Here is a 21,817-nt window from a genome sequence, read left to right on the forward strand (position 1 = left end):
AAACACTGGTGGCGATTGGTGGCGGTGAGATTGTGGGTGTTAACTGTGGGAAACATGAATGAACTCTTTTTTTTTTTTTAATTATATTTAATTTTCATCACACAAAAAAATTTGTAAAATTAGCAAAAATAAAACAAACATAGACAGAAAAAATACAACGTTTCAGCCTATATCATTAAAAAAAAAGTGTATGGCTAAAAAAAAAAAAGCAGCAAACTAGATATCATACAGTAAGGACTTCTGATAACAAGTGGAAGAGTTAAGGTGTCTAATAATTGGGCCCCAGATACTCTCAATTTTTTCATGAAAACCTTGTGTGTTGCTTTGAAGCAACAGATTACACTTCCTTCAGTCAAAAATAAATAAATACATAAATAATTGCACCTTCCCCATCTAATAATTTTGTACAGTCCTTTACTATTAGGTTTGTTTGGAGTGAACAATTACAAAACATGATTTGCTTTGTGGTTGTTTATTTGCTTCATTTACTATCAAGCTAAATATTATAATGTTAGCTACCTAAGTAAACCACTGTAAAACTATCTCACTTGTCTTTTTACCTCTTTTGATTGCCAACTTCACTTTTTTTTTTTTTTTTTGAAAAAACATACCTGCCTGATTGCCTGTCCCCCAGAATCAGCTATAGGGCCTCCGAGAAGCTCTAGTATTGTTTCTGATACAAAAAGAAGTCTATCATACTGTTCTATTCAGGCAAAAAATGAGAACAACAACAAAACACTTTACATGTGTGATCCATATTGTAAAATTAAAAACAAGCTTTTAATTCCAGGCTTCTTGAGGGCACTCCCTCGCCTCTGACTGCCAGATGTTCTCATACATTTTTAACATTTATTCTTACTGTCAGACAGACAGACAGTCAGTGGTGGAGACAGAGTTCTTTATGAGCACCATATGTCTCCAGACATCACAGAGGATTACTGCTGGACTGATGGAGGAAAAGAGAAAAAAGACAGTCCTATTGAGGTCAAAGAGAAGGACAGATGTCAAAACGATTACTGCCGGACAGGAATACTTTTATTGAATGTGTGTGTGTTAGATGGGATAAAAGAGGCCAGACAGGTCTAACAGCAGAATGCCGTTCTCTTGTCCTTGCTGTGTGTCTCCAGTGTAACATATATTAATTATTTCAGATTAATTAAGATTTGAAATGTCATACTTTATTGGAACAGAAACTGTGGCAATCCCAAAAATTATTCAGTCAGGGACTGTGTAACTGAAAGCTGAAAGACGAATTTGAACTCTCTCTGTTTTAGGTAGGAGGTTTTAAGGCTGAGCAGAACAGACAGGAACAACAAGGATTAGAGAGAGATTTACTTTGCAGTGGCTGACTGACTGCAGGAATAAAGAATTACAGTGAGGGAAAATGTCCCATTTGGTAAAATAGGAGTTCTGCAGCCTTCCATCATTCTCTCCTGCCACCCTGTTGAGAGGAGCTGAATGTGAGAAAGTAAAGGAAGCAAGGATGCATGTTAGCTAAATGGAATGCACCCTTTGTTACACTAAAGTTTAAAGGCCTGTAGATTTGGTGGCACTTGTGGTTATTGGTGGCAATAGTGAGTGCATTTTAATTATAAAGGTCCTAGGTTTTCATTTGAAATGACACTTTACTACTGCACACACACCTTGAGCAGCTACTTTGTCAGAAATGTAACACAAGAAAATCTGTTTATAGAGCAGCCAAACAAACTATGGGATGAACTTTCATTGCATCACACTGTTTCAATAAAGGAGACTGAAGAAGACAACAGTAACAATACAAAATGCAAACATACTGTATCTAATGGCTGTTGTCAACCATAAATAGTATCAAAAATGAGGTTTGATGCAATGAAAATCTTATAACATTATGTGAGGTATGCAGCATTGCGGACTTTGGAACGTTTGCAGAAAGGGCTCAAAGAGACTGCAAGGAAGCCCAATGGTCAGCCCTGATCCCTCGTTTTGTTTGTATGTGTGTGTGTGTGTGATGGGCATGAGTTAGACAAATAGATTTTGTAACAAAAAAGCAGCAGGTGGACTTTGCCTGTGCTGGGTAGAGAGATACTTTAATAGAAGCCTGGCAGTGTGTCAGTGCTGTTCAGCTTGCAGCAGGAAGATGAGCTCCACCAAGGTAACTGTCTGTCTGTCTGTCTGCATACCTGTATATCTGTCCTGTCTGGTTCTTAATTTGTCTTTTAGTTACAATTTGTGTTGTTGTTTTTTTTTTTTTTGTTACAGATATGTTCAGCTTTGGATATTGTGACAGTGTTGTGTGTAACCAGTTTGATTGTAGCTAGGCCGGTGGAATTGGTGAGTGATCTGAACTTTGACCCACAACCTTAAACTTAGCTTTTTACTGACTCAACAAAACCATCTCCCTCCTGACTCTCTCCACAGATCCCCAGTCAGACAGCAGCCAGACAAGAGGGTAGGTAGTGTGTAGCTAATGTGTAAAGCTACACACTGTGTGTAAACATATGAGGTACTGATGGTATTTGTTATAATACTGTATATTATGACACAGAAATTAGCTGTCAGCTATTTTACATTTCATTGAGACATGAATATGTGTCCCAGGGGCCGCTGTTCTTTTTTTCGCCGCCTGTCAGGGCCAGCTGAGAGAAGTCCAGTTCAACCCAATCATCTTCAACCAGGTTTCGTTGAACCAGGGCTCTGCCTACAACAATGACACGGGTGTGTTCACTGCACCAGTTGCTGGCATCTACCAGTTTGTGTTTGCTGCCCAGCTCTGCCGCGGAGACCACAACAACATGTGGTACTTGACAGTCAATGGGAAGGAGAAGATGCTCTGCCATGCTCAGGTACACTAGACTAAACTAGACTACACAATTCAAACAAGGAAATTAGCTCAACAGAAAGCAACTAGACTAGCAAAGACAAAACTGGTAGTCAAAAGTCCAGAGCAACTGGAGGACAGTCTGCTTTGCAAAGGTAGATAATAGTGAACTCAGACTAGAGTAGATTATCACCCTAGTCTACTTTACAGTAAAGCTAACAAGACACTAAATAAACTAAATCAGATGAGAATAAAATTAACAGAATTTAAAGTTATCTAATAATCTCAATATGATTTGTCTACCACAGCAGACATTTTTTCTCTCTAAGTCACATGTCCTGTGTTCTCCTTTGAGAAAAAAAACCCCAAAAAGGAGAATTTTAAATTTTATATTTTTTGATTTCATGATGGAGCCCCCTAGTTTTACCATTAATTGATGGAAAACTGTTAGTTAACCTGACAGCATTCTGCTATACAATACAACAGCCACAGACTCTGAACAAGCCACATTAGCTTTCCCGCGTAAGTCTCCCTTTGCTCTAACTCACAAACATAAAAGGTGGATAGATGTTATATCCTGCACCTTAGCTTGTTGAACTGGGGAAAAGTGCAAAAAGAGAAAAGTGCACTGCTTACTTCAGTTTTCACATTAGATCAGCTAATTAGCAGCTAATTAGCTGCTCAGCTGCAGCACATTAAACAGCATGTTAACGTACCTGCAAATGTCACTTTGGTCCCATTAGATGCTGGTCTGGTTCTTACTATTCAATACAACTGCTAACAACACACACTCTGCCCATAACATGTTTGCTACAGTGTTTGTTTGCTCTCTCTCTCTCTCTCTCTCTCTCTCTCTCTCTCTCTCTCTCTCTCTCTCTCTCTCATTACATTACAAAACTAATGCATAAAAAAGTTGACATTATTTTGATGACTAAATGTGATTTCAGTCTTGGTTGATTTGGCAATAACTGTGGTAAAAGCTCAGTGTGGCGCCTCCTTCTTCTCCATCACTCAGTGCACTATTTAAAACTGATCCGCTGTCAGAAAATGCAGAAAATCACCATGTCTTGTTTTGTGGAAGCACCTCGGGGCCACAAACTCTGTAACAAATACAAATTGCATTTCCTGTGACCACATAACAACCAAAGCCACTCTGTGTCTTGCTAGTTGAAGGCTTTTAATGTGAAGCAGCAAATATTTTGTTTGCATTAGCAGTAACTTGATGCAGCTCTGTGCAATAACAGTAATGCTGGTTTACTTGCTGCATCATTTCTCGTGAATCCTTCATGCATGGATAGGTTGAATGGCGGACTCTGCCACCAACAACGAAAACTACTATATAGAGAGGTAATCATAGAATGTAAATACATTGAACGGGTATTACTGAGAACATGCCAACAGTAAATAGCATCTATGACAGGATTCTAACTTTAAGGTTCAACAGTGAGCAGCTCCAACAGACAAGGATGAAGTAGATTAAAGTAGACCAGACCTGGACTCAACAATAGACTAATAGACAATAGAGAGTTAAAGTAACACCACATAAACCACACTGGACAAGAGTAAACTTAGCTAGTCTAAACTAGAGTGCACTAGGCTAAACTAAAGAAGACACTCTTAAATCATGTGATTAAATAATGAGCCTTTTGTGAAAACGTTTATCTACTTATGAAGGTGATTGAAAGCTCTGGAAAAAAAGCTAGAAAGTGAACCTTATGTTAAAATAATTTTAACATTAATGAAAACAAAACAGATGAGAATTATTTGTACCCTGAACAAACGACTCAGAACTGAGTGAAACCAAACTTAATTACAGAAAACTGAATTCAGCTGAACAACCCTTTTTAGTCACATTCAGCAGGCAAGAAGACACATGACAAAGTGCACAAATTTAAAGTGAAATTTAAACAGCTAGATTTAGAAACAGGACAATGTCACTAAAAATGACATACCCTCCTTCCCTCCCCAGGTATCTGGTAGTGACACAACCCTCAACACCTGTTACTTAATGGAGGCGCTGAATATAGGTGACCAGGTGTGGGTAAAGCAGAGCATAGGGAGTTGTGCTTGGGCCAGCACTACCTCCAAAACCATCACCTTCTCTGGCATGTTGCTGGCAAGTGGAGGTGCATCCAAGCTGGGAGAGGAGTACATCTCTGGCAGCACCTTTCCACCGCCCAGCCTGGACAGCAACAGGAGCATGGAGGCCAGCTCTGCAGGCCCGAGTGCCACTTTGTCCAGTATGGCTGTTGCCCTGCTGCTCCTCTGTCTAGTCCTTGATTAATCACAGCAAAGTTAAAGATACATATATTTTATGTGTACAACATTTGAATGACATTTTTGTGTATGTGTATGACATTTTTGTAATGTGCATTAGAGCTCACCATAGAGGCATACCAGGAATTTGGCTGAATTAGTGTTGATGTTCAGTGGGAAGTTCTGTGCTGGCAGGAATAACAGTCAGTGGTGTAAGCACCAACTATCCAGCAGATGGAGACACCTAACTGATAATGTCCATACATCTACAGTTGGGATGTAGAATATTATTCATGTGCTGTATACTTGCTCTGAAGATAAATGTCATACACTATGGAATCCTAATTAGAAGTATGAGGGTATTTACATGTACCTGAAGAGGGTAAAAATGTCCATTTCATTTATTCATGTGAGAACTGTGAAAGAATAATGCCAGGTTTTATTTAAGACGTCTTCTTCATACAGGATTGTATGTGTGATTGTATGCTGATGTAAGCATACTGATGCATGCTGTTATTTGGCTAAATGTAAATAATTAAGTTTCTGGTGCTCCTGAACCGGACAAACAACTTGTTCACCTTGGAAGCTCAAATATACAGAAGTTCCTAATGAGACATTTGTCATTTTTCTCTTTCATCCTCACCATAAATGAACACAGCATTACACCTCTAAAAGAAGGAAGAATTTGTAAGTATTTCTACCCAAATATCAGTGTTGCACCTCTGTGAAACTCATTCAGCAACTGTCTCGCTGCAAGATGAACATTTAGTGTCAGAAATCCTTTAAACACCTCAGGTGCAGAGAAAGTATACGCCTCACAACAGGCACTGAGACAGCAGCCTTTTCACTCATTGGTTGGTTAGGGTTAGCAGGTTTGTAGCAGGAGTGCTATCATCATAACCTTTGACTTAGAAAGTGAAGTTTTCACTTAGTATGACACAACGTAGACTTAGCAATCCATAATTCTGACTTTCTCTTGACTATTTAAAGTATAAAGTATAGTTAAAGTCAGAATTTTTGTTATTGATTTAGTATTTCATAATTTTGATGTCCTAACTTATAATTCTGATGTAGTTTGTCAAAACTATGACTTATATCATAATTATGGCTCAATAAGTTAGAATTTTTGACTTATCCCATAATTGAATATAACACTGCAAGTCTGAATTTTAACTTTACCTTACTTATTAGTACTACTATTACTATATATATATATGTGTGTGTGTGTGTGTGTGTGTGTGTGTGTGTGTGTATATATATATATATTCCTGGTAAAAATGGGCTATTGAAGTCTAAACTTTGAATAACTTTCTGATTAATTTGACTCAAAATTTTGACCATGAGTAAGTCATTTAAACACCTGACTTATTATCTTATAATTATGACTTATGAAATCATAAGTCTGACTTATTAAGACATTATGAGATCTCAGAATTTTGATTTACAAAGTTAAAAAACATTTTTTCTAGGTGGAACTGGGCCTCAATAGGTGAGAAAAATCTTACAGACTCATTTCAAACACTGACTGTAACATTAATCATGTTAGAGTCTGCAGCAGCAGATTATGATGAACAGCTGCTGGGTCATACTGTAGCTTCAGTTGACACAGAAACAGCTGTTTGTTGCAGAAGTGTGCAGCGCTCGGGGTTGTTGCACAGATGCAGGTGTCGTTTTGCAAAGGTTGTGGTAAAGTGGAAGACTGCACTTCTCTTGTTTCTCAGCACAGACAGCGACCTGCAGCTCGCTCTGTGACCACATCCTTCCCTTTGCTGTTGCTCGCAACGCCTCTGCAGGCTTTCAAACCCCAGTTTGTTCCACACCAACAACAGTTTCAACCTTCTTTTGTACAGAGATGAGAACTTTGATTTCCTGTTGTTATTGGCTGTGGTTGTCTCACATGTGAAAGTTTACTTTTCTATGAAAAGCCTTCAACCTAAAGGAATTTAGCTTTACTCACAAACAATATGTTAATCATGATACATAGCTGTCATACAGTAAGTTGAGAAAGTAGATCTGATTTAAATCCACCAGGGTGAGTTCAAATGAGTTTAAAAATGTTAGAATTCACAATGGTAGATGGTAGATTACATTATTTTACGGTTTGTGCTGCCTATTTTATGTTTGCTTATTTGTTTATTTTTGTGGATCACATCACTTTTATATCTGCTTATAATGTGTAATGAGGTGAGATTACAACCATAAGCATCTAGGGGTTTTCTAAATCTCACCTGCACAATTTCTTTCTTCCCTTTTGTTGTGTTTTATGCTGCTTTGTTTTTACTGTGCAAATAAAATAAAACAAATAGAATAAAATAGATTTTACTTGATCTAGCACTTAGATGCTATCAGAGATCCTTTGCTCATTGGAAAATCTCATTATCACCCAAATGACCCAGTTTTTAGAGCCAGTGAACAGTGAATGGAAATATACGTCAGTAGGAAAAGGTTGAATTCTCAGAAAACAGACAGAAGCTAGCTTCTAAAAATATCTCCACTGAGTCTGTAGTGCACTATGGGCTGAGACATGTGGGTGGTGAAGTCCTATCTGCATAAATGGATTTAGTTTATGGAAACTGCCTATATAAAAAACAATTGTGTGTTCAGCATCTGACAGGTGGGAAGATCAGTATTATGCTCTGTTGGATTAGACTTCTGGCGAGGCAGCATTATCTCAATTTTGACACTTAATCCAAACTTTGAAAGGAATGATGATGACATATCTCCTCTGAAAGACTTTTATTGAGAAGAAAACTCAGCATAAAGCAGCTCACAAGCATTTACACAAACAGACAGCGTCATTTCATCACCTCTGGATATCAGCAAGTTACTTGATGGGATTGGCTGGTTGAGCACTGAAAGCAAATGCACTGCAACATACATATAGATCTTTTTAAACTGATTAACAGAAATGATCTTGTTTGTTCCGCTCAACTCTCAGTTGTTCTGTTTTCCAGATGACCCCTGTGTAGCAGACAGAGAAGGACACATCTTGAGTGAATGAAAAACAAGTTTTATATTTTTAATTCCTTCACCTCCTTCACATAAGCCCCTTTTACACATGCATCTCGTGATTTGAGTGAAATGCAATTTAACATGTCTGAAGAAGCAGACAAGTAACTTTTAGGTAAACATGAGGAATCTTATGAGTTCACACCAACATCTCTTTACACAAGTCTGAATTGAAGCCTTCTTAAGAAAACAAGATACACGAAGAAAATAAGATCAGTTTTGTAAACCATGAAACATTATGAATGAGCCAATTTTAAGTTGGTGAGGAGATGTTTCTCATGTCTCAGTCTATAATAATTATTTTTCTCACTGTGTGGGGAAAAAGTGGTAAAAAAACAAACTTGTAGCCATGATACTAATCAGATGATAACAATCTTTTGTCTCTGTGTAGAATGCACATAATGTGATCATGTTGGACGAACCTGAAGCCACAACACCAAAAACACCACAAAGACTCCATAGATGACACTCTTGAAGATCAGAACAATGTAGGTCACTTTGGCATTCTGCGTGATCCTCAGATATTTCCCTGCAGAAAGTGTAACATTTCAATGTATGACATGATTCAGTAATGTTTTGTAGATACTTTGAGTTGTATATGTTCACACAGATATATATTTACCTCTTACGGTGCTAGCTCCAGGTCCTGGCAGGGAAAGACAATGATAGAGGTTTACACTTGAGTTCCACATCTTAAAAGACAAGTTTAGGCTCTTCGAGTTGCAAATGAGCATCCTACCTTCAATGCCACTGATCCAACCTGAACGATGCACAGTTTCACTCCCATTGAAGAAGCTGACAGTGCACTTGAAGACCATGCCTTCTGTGAACCACTTTCTGAGCGGGACCCTCAACCTGCTGGTGATCCTGTAATAGTTCCCAACCTGCACGGCAGCATTGTCGGTCGCCACGCCGTGTGTGACATTGTTCCCGTCAATCTTCCAAAACACACTCACATGGTCCGGGTAGAAACCAGAAGCCACACACACTAGGGTCTTCTTTTTTCCCCCTTTCTTATCTTCGTTTTCACACTCGTTTTCTGAAGGCTCAAGCACTTTCACTGTTGGCGGGGTGATAGTAATATTTGGATCTGCCGGGACAAAGGAAACAAATCATTAGAATAGCTTCACATTTTGGGAAATACATGTTTTTGTTTCTTGCTGAGAGTTAGATGAAAGCTAACAAAATACACCTAACAGCACCTCTAAAGATAACGAATTAACATATTATATTTTGTTTGTTTAATGAATATAAAAACTTAGGTGTAAAAATGACAATTTGCAGGGAGATATGCGATATATTCTGTTTGTATATATTCAACAGATGAATTTAACGTGTTAGTGAACTTTTAGAGATTTTGTTACCTTTGGACAGAGCCAACTAGGCTAGCTGTTTTCCCCTTGTTTCCAATCTTTAAGCTTAGCTAACCTAACCTGCTCCTGGCTGTAGCTTCACAGTCAGCATATAGACATAAGAGTGCTATCAATGTAAACGGAATTTCGACGTGAACTGCGCAGATGATACGGGATGACTTTCTCGTAAATGCCACATACAAACAACATGGTCTCTACAGGTTACAGTACTCACATTCAACTATTATGCCTCAATTTCTTTAGATCCATTATTGTAGTAATCTTACCAAGAACTGTTAGCCTGGTTCCTTCTATGAAATAAGCAGGATTAGTGCTTGAATCAAACCCAGCACTCACACTAAAAACTAAGACCACTCTAGTAATGAACTACAACGGCTGCACAAACCACTATTGTTTACGGCTAATTTTCCTCCACAAGTCACTTACATTTACAATGCAATATATTAGTATGCCACTGACTTATTAGCTTTTTTCTATAATTCAAGTTGCTTTGTGTTGTTATTATTTAACTTTCAACTTATTTGACAGATTTTCAACACCAAGTGCACAGCATTCAATTTTGTTTCAAGCACAAATTTACAGATCAACACAGTTGAACTTCAAGTAATGGCAAAGACATTCAAACCATGATTTTTCTATGACCTCATAAATAAATTTAACAAAAGACAAAAACTATTAGACAATTTCAAATGTCCTCAGGTGAATCATTTATGCATGTAAGGTTATTTTCTTACCTAGAACTGTCAATTTGGTGCCACTACCAAAGTAAGCAGGGTCGTAGTTGGTCACATTGACACACAGCTGCAGTAAAACTATTCAACCTTCCAGCACTAACAGTTGTAAACTGTCCTCTTTCTCTTCTTTACAGAACAAAACAAAAAACTGGGAATGTCTCCACAGTTAGCTTATATCACAAACTTTAACATTTACAGGAAGTTTTAGAAAAATTAGGTTAAATTCAGAGAATAGTGTTAAACAAATTAACTCTTATAAACCAGCTAACTTGGAATTATATCTTTATATATATATATATATATATATATATATATATATATATATTTTCACCTTACCGAAAACTGTGAGTTTGGTTTCAGCTCCAAAGTAAGCGTCTGACTGGGAACTGACAGTTGTTCACAGAGTTGCTAAGAACTCATGACGGGAGCAATTATCTTGGCATAGAGCCAATTCTTTTATCACTTCAGCTGTTTGCTGGAGAACAGGTTAGGACTAACTAGTTAGGACTGAACTAATAAAAAACTAACATGTCCCATAACACCTTTTACTATTCATCTTTTACTACATTTACTGGCACCAAATAAAATCAAAAAACAGAGTCAAAGTATTGCCCATTCTTGTATAACAAGCTGTGAAATGTGCTTGGTTAGATTTGTTTCAGATTTTCTTACCTAGGACAGTGAGTTTAGTTCCAGCTCCAAAGTTAGCCTCCGTGAACGAACACAGAGGTCTCTGACTGTGACAAAAACTCTCTCTACTGTTTCTTTCTTAGTGCTTCTCCTTGAAATGTATCCAACTTTGTCATACTTTGACATGTAGAGACTTTCAGTGAAATCTACTTATTTTAACAATGAATCAACTCATTCTCTGCTGAAGATAACTTTCTACACATCAACATATGATATTGTGCCATTTTTTATGATACTTTAAGTCATTTGTGCAGTTACTACATTTATCACTTCTTGCAAAGTATCAGTCAGACTTTCAAATACCTTTACAGCACATCAAATCTGATATCTGAACTCCTCTGACACAATATTAGAATGAACTTAATGCTGATTTCTCACCTAAAACAGTTAATCTGGTTCCTCCACCAAAGTAAGCCTCAGAACCACCAACCAGCACAGTACAACTGACCAGTACTCAAATCAGCCCAAGGAGCTGTTTATGCTTTTTGCCTCAAATACTATCAGCATATGACTGGATCACTTTCCTTAAATTCCCATAAGCAACATTTCTGTGCTGTAGCCAGTTTGTAAAGTTTGAAGACATAATTTTTTTCTCTCAACAACAGCTGAAAAAACTGTAAGGTTGACATACAATATATTTAGCCTCACAGGTGAATTAATTACAAGAAAATCTGATGTCTTACTTACCAAGAACAGTCAGTTTTGTGCCCTGGCCAAAGTAGGCTTCATAATTAACACGGCGTACAAGCTTGATGACAAAAAGCACTGAGCTCAACTAGAACTATAAAGGCCCATGTATGGATGATTTAGATAATTTCTAAGAAAAAAAAACAAACAAATCCAATTCTTGTGCCCTTCAAAACATAATAATACAATAATTCAGTCCGATTTTACCTTCACCTACCTAAAACATTTAGTTTTGTTCCACTTCCAAAGTGTGCTTCGTTGGCATAGTCACAGCATAGAAATACTGAGCAAGCATCTCCTCTGTTCTGTCCCACCAAATCATCTCAGGACCTTATGTATGTTTTGCAAATTAACTTTGTATTCTGAGTCTAGAGACATTGTCTATATCCCAAAATACAATATTCAACAGGAGTATTCAGCTAAAATTGCCACCTTGATTTACTGTCCAGAGTAGGATCAGTGTAGATCAAAAGTTTTTCATGATCACATCCTTCACTGTCAAGCAGTATTAGTCTTTTTCGTGATGAATTGAAGTTGTAAGAGCTCCAACTTACCCAGAACAGTGAGTTTAGTTCCATCTCCAAAGTAAGCTTCAGCTCCAGTGTCACACTGATTGATTGAAGTTTCCTGTTTGTTTGTTTTTTAACACAAGTGAATAAAACCCAAACGCTGCAGATGGGTTTTAATTTGACCTATTCCAAACAATTTTTCTTACAATGCCAGAATAGTGATATGTCCTGCACATTTTCAGAATATTGATGGTTTTGTTGTTGCAAATGGTGATGGTGTTGTTGTTGTCACAGGTAACTTGCAGCGCTCCACACTAAGCATAATAAATGGAGGAGGTTTTTGTACAGCGGCTCCATTGGATTGTATCACCGTGCCCCCCCTGTCCCCACAGTGAAAAAGCACTAGACAAAAACCTGACTTCTCTTTGCTTCTCTCATCCTTCCCTCCCCCACCCAGTTTGTCCATATCTCAGCCTCCATCTCTGTCTGTCTGCGAGAGCAGCTGTGCATGTCGGCCTGACTGGCTGCTGAGGTGAGCTTCATGCAGCCTCACTGCTGCTATTTCTGTGAGAGCTAAGAAAAGACTGAAAAGAAAACTGATTTCTATGTACAGTAGCAGCAGAGAGGAAGTGACATCTTTCCTGGTCACACCTCTTCATCCCACCCTGTTATAACTGATGAGACGCACTGTATAACCTCCACTCACTCACTCACCCCAAAGATGAGACAACTTGTGTATGATCCTTGAATTGTTTATAGAGGCGATGCACTCTGTCAACTTTTCTGACCGGTACCAGAGCAAGATCAACATTTAATCCGCCAGATCACAGTGAAATTCAGTATGATCTCTTTTTCCCCAGAGGATGATCACTGGTGATTTTTATAAGACCCTTACCTGCCTAGTGCTACCATCAGGCCAAGATTCCCTCTTAAAGGCCCAATATGTAACTTTTCCACATTAAAATGTCAAAAAACAACTAAACGTATGTTATATATTTTGCTGAGTTGTTTAATTACATTATCCCAAATCCCAACAAGTTTCAAACCCAGAGAAATCAGTAATTTTAATCAAGTAACTGTCCATTTCATTTGGTCGCCTGTCAATGGCGTCATAACCCCTGTCAGCATTATGGTTGTCCACCAGAAGCTGTCATAAATAAAATAAATTCATAAAATAAATAAATAAAATATATTTTAACTACAAGAAGGATTTTAGTCATTGGATGTGTTGATCTTAAGTTACTTAAAGGAACTTTCATTTGTGTTGATTTTAGCGTCCCCTGTGGACAAAAGCAGTAGTGTTTCCCAGAATGAAGACTACATTTCCAATGAGCATCGCAGCCTTATGTCATAAAGTCCTGGCTAGCGCGTGCATTTGTTTTGGAAGTGAGTGATAGAAAGATCACTGTTTGTGGCTGTGTAAGATTAATAATTGCAATATGAAGATGGTGAAAAAAAGTAAACTTTATTTTAGTATCGTTCATACACCAGGGTTACATGTAAGGCTGCATTCACACCAAATCCAGCAATGCGGTACCTTCCTGCAGGGTTGTGCAAAGGTGTGGTCGTGTTTATTTGTGCTTTGGAACGTAACCACTACGAAACAATCAGAAATTAACGTGTCATTTTTCTGATTCACTCCTTTGTTCTCACTACACCACTGCTTGTTCTCTTCATTCACTCTCTAACTTGCTCAACCACTGCTGCTCTCTCTAAGCCACTCACACTCTCTCTCTCTTTTTTCTTGTCTTTTTTAAATTGAGTAGTCAAGCCGATGACAAGTCTAATTTTACTTGTAACGTTATTAAATGAAGAGAAATGTCCTCCCCTCGTCCTAGTATGTCTTTGTCCTCCCTCATGTTACATGTTACATGTAATGTGAACAAGGGCTCTTCCGGTCTGTGTGCCATAAATTGTTTTATCTGATTTCGCAAGGATTCGGACCGGTGGCAGGCTTGTTGCTGATGATCTCGTTTGCTTATGTAGGTCATATAGAGGCATCATGAGACTGTTTCATAACCAATTAAAAGTTCCTTGTAGTAACTAAGTTATCAGAGAAACAAGCTGAGCAAACGTTAGCGGCAGCTCAGCTCGCAGCCCCTCCGAACATCCTCTGTTCACTGAATAGTGTCAGAGAAACACAGATTTTTAACATGAAATTGCTTTATTCAGTGTTTTTACCAGTTTTAATCACCAGGTCCGTTTGATTTTGAGAGGAGGAGACCTCTGCGGATAATTCGGCTTCTGGTAAAAACCTCCTGAACATCTGAATCTTAAGTTATCAGAGAACCAAGCTGAGCAAACATTAGCAGCAGCTCAGCTCACAGCCCCCCTGGATGTCCTGTGTCTGCTGAACAGTGTCAGCAAAACAGTAATTTTAAAGGTGAAACTGCTTTATTCAGTGTGTTTACTGGTTTTAATCATCATGTTTGTTTTGGAGAGGAAGAGACCTCTGCGGATAATTCAATGTAAAAACCTCCTGAAAAATGATCACTGAAGGAATCCTAACCGGGAGAAGCTGACTACCGACTGTATGGCAATGGTGGTTGTTTAACAATGAGAACAAACAACTCCCATAATCCCATGCTACTGCACAATGTCATCAAATTGTGTCTTTTGTTATTGTTTTGATTGAGAGACCCCTAGCGGCCGAAAATTACATATTGTGCATTTAACTTGCACATTGCTCCATCACCTGTTTCTCTAACATTTTCTTGGATTGGAGTCCTAAATCATAAAACTTTCACTTATACACAAAAGACCTGTTATAACAGCTCTGTGAGGCTGCACTTCAACACAGCTTTGAGCTAAATGATAACATCAGCATGCTAACATATTCACGATGATAATACTAACCTGCTCAGCAGGTAATGCTACCATGCTCTTATTCAGCAGGTAATGCTACCATGCTCATATTTAGTAGGTAATACTAACATGCTCATATTTAGCAGGTAATGCTACCATGCTCATATTTAGTAGGTAATACTAACATGCTCATATTTAGCAGGTAATGCTACCATGCTCATATTTAGTAGGTAATACTAACATGCTCATATTTAGCAGGTAATGCTTACATGCTCATATTTAGTAGGTATTACTAACATGCCCATATTTAGCAGGTAATGCTAACATGCTCATATTTATTAGGTAATGCTACCATACTCATATTTATTAGGTAATGCTACCATGCTCATATTTAGCTGGTAATGCTAACATACTCAAATTTAGTAGGTAATAATTCCCAGGTTCACCATCTTACCCATTTACCCTAAACTACAGTATATAACACACTTAATGTAGTCGTAATGACTGACTGAATAAGGCTGTAATGTAATAGTATCACATGTGATTTTCTTTTAATTCTTTATGCTTGACTCATGTAAAGGAGTGTTTTTTAATTACATTTTGACACATTACATATCAAATGGTTGGTATGTAATATGACAGGTTGCTACAATCTCTCATTGAAAGATTATTTATGTTTTTCTCACAACCTCATTTCATCATTGTTTAGAATGATTCCATTCACAGCAAACCCCTCTATTCATATTTAAACTATAAAACATGATCTATTATTTGACTGTCTCCACTTTGACATTATAATTTTCTAAACATATGTAATGCAATATGTATCCTGTAGATGTCAGTGTATGATCAACCATTTAACTTGTTATTTCCTTCCATATAAACAAAAAATACTTTCATCAAACTCAGGCAACAAAAAGAATGAAATAATATCGGAAAAAGAAAAGCCCAGGAGCAAAATGAAGTAGATGTGCATGTCGAGCAGATAGACTGTGTGGGACACACAACTATTCTTTACTCTGTTATAGCACCTGTGTGCTTATCTAGCTAATCAGCTTTGTGGTTTCACAGAAATATCAGTGAAATAAGAAAAGGAGCGTTGTTACTTTATGAATTAGTGGATGTTGAACATGTTGCTTATCAAAGTCATGTAAATTAGTTCAAATAGAAAGAACTTGAACCATAATATGTGATTCAGGTCTTTCAGTAGCCAAAAACAGATTTCATGTAGTCCAAGTTACACAGATTATCCAAGAGTGGATAGCTTTCATTTATGGTATAATCTGTTGGAAGACCCAACATGCTTATTGGTGTTATTTACTTATTTATCTTCTTTCACTTTTCACATTAACAGTATGTGTGTCTGCACATATTGATTGATCTTATCATTACCTCTCTGCCCAAAGTGTGTCCAAGTTGTGGGCAATGAGGAGGGTGCATCACTAGTATAACTATGTACCACAGCAGACCAAAAGGAAGTATTCTACTTATCTCTGTTCCATTCTATTTTAAGCTTTAAAATAATAATAATAACTGATCACAAAAAGAGAAAAGAATTTATCATAACAGTGAGTAAACATGATCATGTCACTGTTCATTTAAAATCTCAAAAACAGAGACAATTTTGACACATTTTTGTGCAAATACTTTTATATATTTCAATCATTAGTCATTACATGGAGGTGGGACATATGTTTAAAACTATTTCTCAGATGATTTTGAAAATCTCAACAACACACACTTTCAGTCATGCATAAAAGGTTCACTGGAACACTATTCACATGTGTCACTATCAAATTCCTCAACTTGTTATTTGATGGCCAGCAACTGGATTAGTAGCGTTTTCTGTTCTTTACAGTTAATAATGAAAATACAGTATAATTCAATGAATAAAAATCAAAATACAAACAGAATTCAACAATGCTGTTTTGCAATGAAAGGTCATCAAATGAAAGTAATAGAAAGACAAAGGTGTTATACAGTATTTTGGTTCTTTAAGTCAATACATTTTGTTCCTTGATTGCACTTTGAATCTAAAATGAAGTTTTTGTTAGAGCAGGTAACACAAGGTGTACACGTCACTGTGTTTTTTTGTACAATGCGTGCAAAGAGCATTTTTTTACCCCAAAAAACAGTTGAATGTTTAAATGGTAAAAAATGAGGTAAAGACATTAAGAGCATTTCCTGCATGTATCATTAGTGATGCAGCTCTCAAACAAACACCTCAGCATTCACTGATTAACGTTTGTATTTTGCTGCTGGGGTTGTTGTTTAACCATAGAGTGTGTCTGAGCCACTGTGGTAGTCTAGAGGCGCAGTAATACACAGCTGAATCTCCAGCCTCAACATGATGTATCTGCAGACTGGATGTAAGCACCACAGGCCGTGACATGGCGTGCTTAGATTTGTTGAAAGGAGCTTCAGTGGCACATATTTGTTTACCAAGAGAATATGTTACCAGCTGCATTTCCCTACTACCTATGTGTCTGTACCAATACATGTACGCATATTCTTCATCATCTTGTTCACAATGCAGTGTTACAGATGTGTCTGCTTGGCTGAGAACAAATGGAGGCTGATGTATTTTCACGCTGCAGGAGAAACCTGGAAAATAGAAAATAGAAAAAGGAAATAGCTGGGTTTATATAAAGACCAAAAAGTAAACCAGTCAAGTGAAAAAATGAATTTAAATGTTCTTACTGGCAAAATGGAGAAGTACTAGTGAGAAGACCTTCATGTTCACTGTACAGTTGTTACGTATAAAATAAGACCTGATTCTCTTTCTCGCACCTTTACAGAGGAAGAGTTTTCTCTGAACACTCCACCCACAGTTCCTCACAGAGTTTCCTTGGACAGCTACAGTCTCCTAGTGGCCACTATAAGCAGCACTTGCATGTTAAGGCCACTGTGTGACAGATTTGGTGTTAAACTAAAAAAAAAAGACGAAAAAAAAGAAAGAAGAGTTCATGTTTTCTGTTGTATCACTCTTATAAATCAGAGAGAATTACAGTACTTCTGTGTTCATGCATTAAGGTCACTTTTCTGCTGATAATAACTTAACTGAGACGGCTAAAAAGCAGGAGATAGAAGCTGACCAGAAGGTGAACAAGTATTAACCAGATGCTTTTCATTTAAAATACACGACATAAACTGTATGTCACATCCTGCCAGGACTCTCTGTTTGTTTTTTGGACTCTTTGTGTTTTTGTGTTCTTTCTGTCACAGATTGCCGAGCAGTTGAAAAATATATTTATTCTCAAAATCAGGAACAGCAAACAGGAGTACATGTATGTATGTATGTATGTATGTATGTATGTATGTATGGGTATGTCTGTGCATATACAGTATGTATTTGTTTTTTCAGTTTTTTGGAAGATGGGCAGTCTTGTTGTTGGTGGCATTCTGTGATGCAGATGAGTGAAATCAACAGTTGCTATCAGTTAGCTGGAGAATGAATCGAGGTGCGACCTGGACTAGCCTGGCAACGTAAATTACATTTCACCAGAGGACCTTCTTCCTGTCTTTATGTTTTTGTTCCTGCCATAGACACATCTGATAGGAGTGAACATTCTCACATGGCTTTCAGTGATGCATCTTCATTCACTTTCATTTTTTCTGTGTGAAAAGAAACAGAGCCAGGAGGAGAAAACACAAGTTCAACCAGTCATCCACTGATCCGGATCAGAGCAAACAAACTATAGATTTGAAAATGCCCTTAGTCTTTAGTTTAGCTTTTTTACTCTATATGTTACTTTACTTTTATCTCTGTCTTTATAAAACCTGGCTGACATGGGTATGAATTATAATATAATACAAGACCATCTTGCTACTGTCATTCTGCTACTGTTACTCCCAAGACATCACTTTCCAGGCTAACATATCAAACCACATTTAAAAATGTGACAATTTCTTTCATTTTGCATTTTTAAGGATTGTGTAGTCCAATTAAATTATATTACTTACATTTCATGTTGTTCATCACAGAAAAATTATTGCAGAACTGAATATAGATTTCCAAGAGCATTTTCACACAACATAAAGTTAGATGATAGATAAAACTTTGTAACTTACTCTCAAGTTTTGATATATAAGTGTAGGAGGAGAAAAGTATGTAAAGGGTCCGTCCTAGACTTGAATGTGTGCATGTAAATAATTTCTTGACTTACACTGAACTGTTGCTTTAAAACAAAATGTTTAAAATGAAGCACTTAAGTTATTCTGTGTTGTTAATATCAGATCAATATTTCAGCTGTATCACCAGCCCGCTTCTCAGGATGTTGAACTTGGAAATGGGGTTTTGGTAAGTCAGTGACATTAGACCACATCACTGTGCTCTGGCAGCGCAGAAATACACTGCTGAGTCTGAAATTTTCACACTGTTAATTTTCAGAACTCCTCTCAGTCTGCTTTCTCGTGTAATCTCAATTTGACCCTTGAACTGCTCCTCATATTGGGGTGAGTTTACATCGTAGTTGTATCCCATTAAAATCATCAGTCCGTTCTTTCTTTGCTGGTACCAGAGCATCACATATAGATCGTTGTTATTATGACTGCATTCAATTTCCACCCTTTCCATTACATGGGCTGTTCTGGACTGAGACTGCTGAACCGTCACACTCTTGGCTTGATCTGCGGAAAAAGAGATTCAGACTAGGTTTGATACATGCAGGTTGCTGTGTAACATAACAAAGATATAATTTTTCTTAGATTTTAGTTCATTTTAAAGAAACATTACATGGAAGCAAGAGAAGAAGAAAAATCCCAACTGGAGACATCGTCCACCTCTGTGCCACTGTAGGAGAAACAAAGACTCCAAAAGAAAAGACTCTTTCCTCTTTCCCCCTGCTTTTTAAAGATGCACGTCATCGGTTTAACAACTGAGGAAAAAAAACTCAGGGGTTTTTGTTAGGGCGGGGCATTGAAACACATCACTGTGTACTGGCAGCGCAGAAATACACAGCTGAGTGTGACGGATTTGCTCGGCCAATAATTAGAGCTCCTTTCAACGCGCTGTCTCTTCTTAGCTCAAACTGCTCTTTAAACTTTCCCTCGTAGGTTTGGTCGCCTGATCCATATCCAAACCCGATGAGGATGATAGACTGACTGTCCCTTCTTTGCTGGTACCAGAGCATCACTTGGCGATTGCTGTCATCATGGCTGCAGCTGATGTGGACCTCAGTGCTCTCCTTCACTATCTGAGGAAGACTTTGATGAATTGTGATACCGTTCACCTGACCTGAGGACAATTAAGATACAATTATTGATGCAGAACAGATGAACAGAAAGGGTTTATATATAATAAACTGAAGAATCAGTTGGAGATATCTTCAAAGGAAATGAAATTTGAGATCTTACTTAGAAACCAGATGAAGAGAATACCAAAAACGTACACAGATGAAGACATTGTCATGTGCTGCTGTGTGAAAAACATGATTTTACTGTGAGTGAGTGAGGGCATGCGTGTTTGTATTTGGGAGGTACTTATTCATCACCACATGCTTCTGAGCAAACCTCTGTGCCGTGTGCTGCACCTCCACCTATTGGCTGGATCTTTGATGGATTCACTTCACATTCTTGATGATAATTAGTAAAATATTTGAGATAATTTATTTTTGGTAAGTGCATTAGGATAGCTAATTAGGCAAGGTCATGCGAGAGGCCATATGAATCCCAGCCATGCCTCATTTTAAGTCCATTCACCCTGTGTATCTGGAAAGCTTGGCTGATAGTAAAACTGCAGCTGATTCCTCCTGATGGTGTTACTGCTGACACTTGGTGGCAGTGGAGTTATTATTAGCAAAAACAACCCACAGATATCTGCATCTTTGCCAGTTGGTTATTCTGTTATTGGATCTTAATATTTTGGTCCCCTTTCAGACTGTTTTTAAGACATATAAAAATACTCTGATTGGAAAACAATAACATAATTTGTGTCTGATATGGTTTTTCCACAAAAAAGGTTCAGTTACCTTGTTAGAAATTCTTAAAATTACATCTCTTCCTTCTCCCTCATTAAAAAAATCCAGAATCTAATCATATGCAAATATTTTAAGTTTCAGACACATGTGTGAGTTGTATATTGGACCATGATTGGCTTCAAACTAGTTGTGATGTCACCAATCATCCCTGTAGGTACACGCGTTAAACTCAGATTTAAGGTGAGCAAAGAGAAACTTTCCTCCTTCAGCAGATGAATGTGAAAACATACATCATTCTGCACAGTGAAGCTCAAACATCCAACTGAACGAACAATAAATGAAACACATTGTTGAGTGAAGGGGGGCTTTAATGATTTCTCTTTTTGTGATCAAATGTTTATTGCTTACATACACACAATTAATGTGCAGCAAAATGATGCCACATAGTGTATCAACATACAGTATATTGTATGTCCCAACGCTTTACAGTGTGCCCCATCCTTTTTTCTTGTGTTTCTTCATATATTTTATTTACAGTTTTCCCATTTCACAGCTAAAGAGGAAGGACATAATAAAGTATACACTAAGAAGAAGAAAAATGACTACATAAAAAAGATATTTGGCCGTCATCATTTATAAAAAAATATTTTAATGGGTGAAAGATAAGAGATTGATACAAATACTGCAGGAATGGCGGACTCCGCCACTAACAATGAAAACTACTAAAGGCAATTACAGAATGTAAATACATTGGTAATAGTTGTTGCTGAAAAAATGCAATAACTATCAAAACTGGCTTAGATTTCAATAAAATCTTAAGGATTATAACTTTAAGAATATAATAGAAAACCAGAACCCAAATTTGTGTCAGCCAATGCAATGATGTCATTCTAGGATTTACCAGTCACTCAATACTGAATGTCATCATATTTAATGATATAATTTTAACGCTTTTTTTTTTTAAACTGAACCAAACAAGCCCTCTGCTGTAGGGTAAATACTTTTCTCCCAGTGGTTTTAAACTGCATCAAATGATCTT

The 21,817-nt window shown here is 37.4% G+C and overlaps 2 protein-coding genes across 2 annotated transcripts; one reads left to right on the forward strand and one right to left on the reverse strand.

Annotated features, from left to right (window-relative positions):
- Positions 1-1,248: 1,248 nt before the first annotated feature.
- On the forward strand, positions 1,249-5,665 carry LOC122967281 (multimerin-2-like). The gene is made up of 5 exons (XM_044331821.1): positions 1,249-2,131; positions 2,239-2,310; positions 2,398-2,428; positions 2,578-2,822; positions 4,767-5,665. The coding sequence occupies exons 1-5, from the start codon at positions 2,117-2,119 to the stop codon at positions 5,079-5,081; spliced, it is 678 nt and encodes a 225-aa protein (XP_044187756.1). The 5' UTR covers positions 1,249-2,116; the 3' UTR covers positions 5,082-5,665.
- Positions 5,666-7,774: 2,109 nt separating this feature from the next.
- LOC122966825 (T cell receptor beta chain MC.7.G5-like) lies at positions 7,775-20,264 on the reverse strand. The gene is made up of 8 exons (XM_044331158.1): positions 20,216-20,264; positions 19,800-20,096; positions 19,292-19,489; positions 10,170-10,253; positions 8,802-9,152; positions 8,685-8,708; positions 8,485-8,591; positions 7,775-8,014 (listed from the first exon to the last, which is right to left on the reverse strand). Exons 1-8 carry the CDS (start codon positions 20,262-20,264, stop codon positions 7,988-7,990), a joined length of 1,137 nt encoding a protein of 378 aa, XP_044187093.1. The 3' UTR covers positions 7,775-7,987.
- Between the last annotated feature and the right edge of the window lie 1,553 nt (positions 20,265-21,817).

The sequence above is a fragment of the Thunnus albacares genome, chromosome 17 (genome assembly GCF_914725855.1).
Source record: "Thunnus albacares chromosome 17, fThuAlb1.1, whole genome shotgun sequence".
In the NCBI taxonomy this organism is placed as follows: Eukaryota; Metazoa; Chordata; class Actinopteri; order Scombriformes; family Scombridae; genus Thunnus; species Thunnus albacares.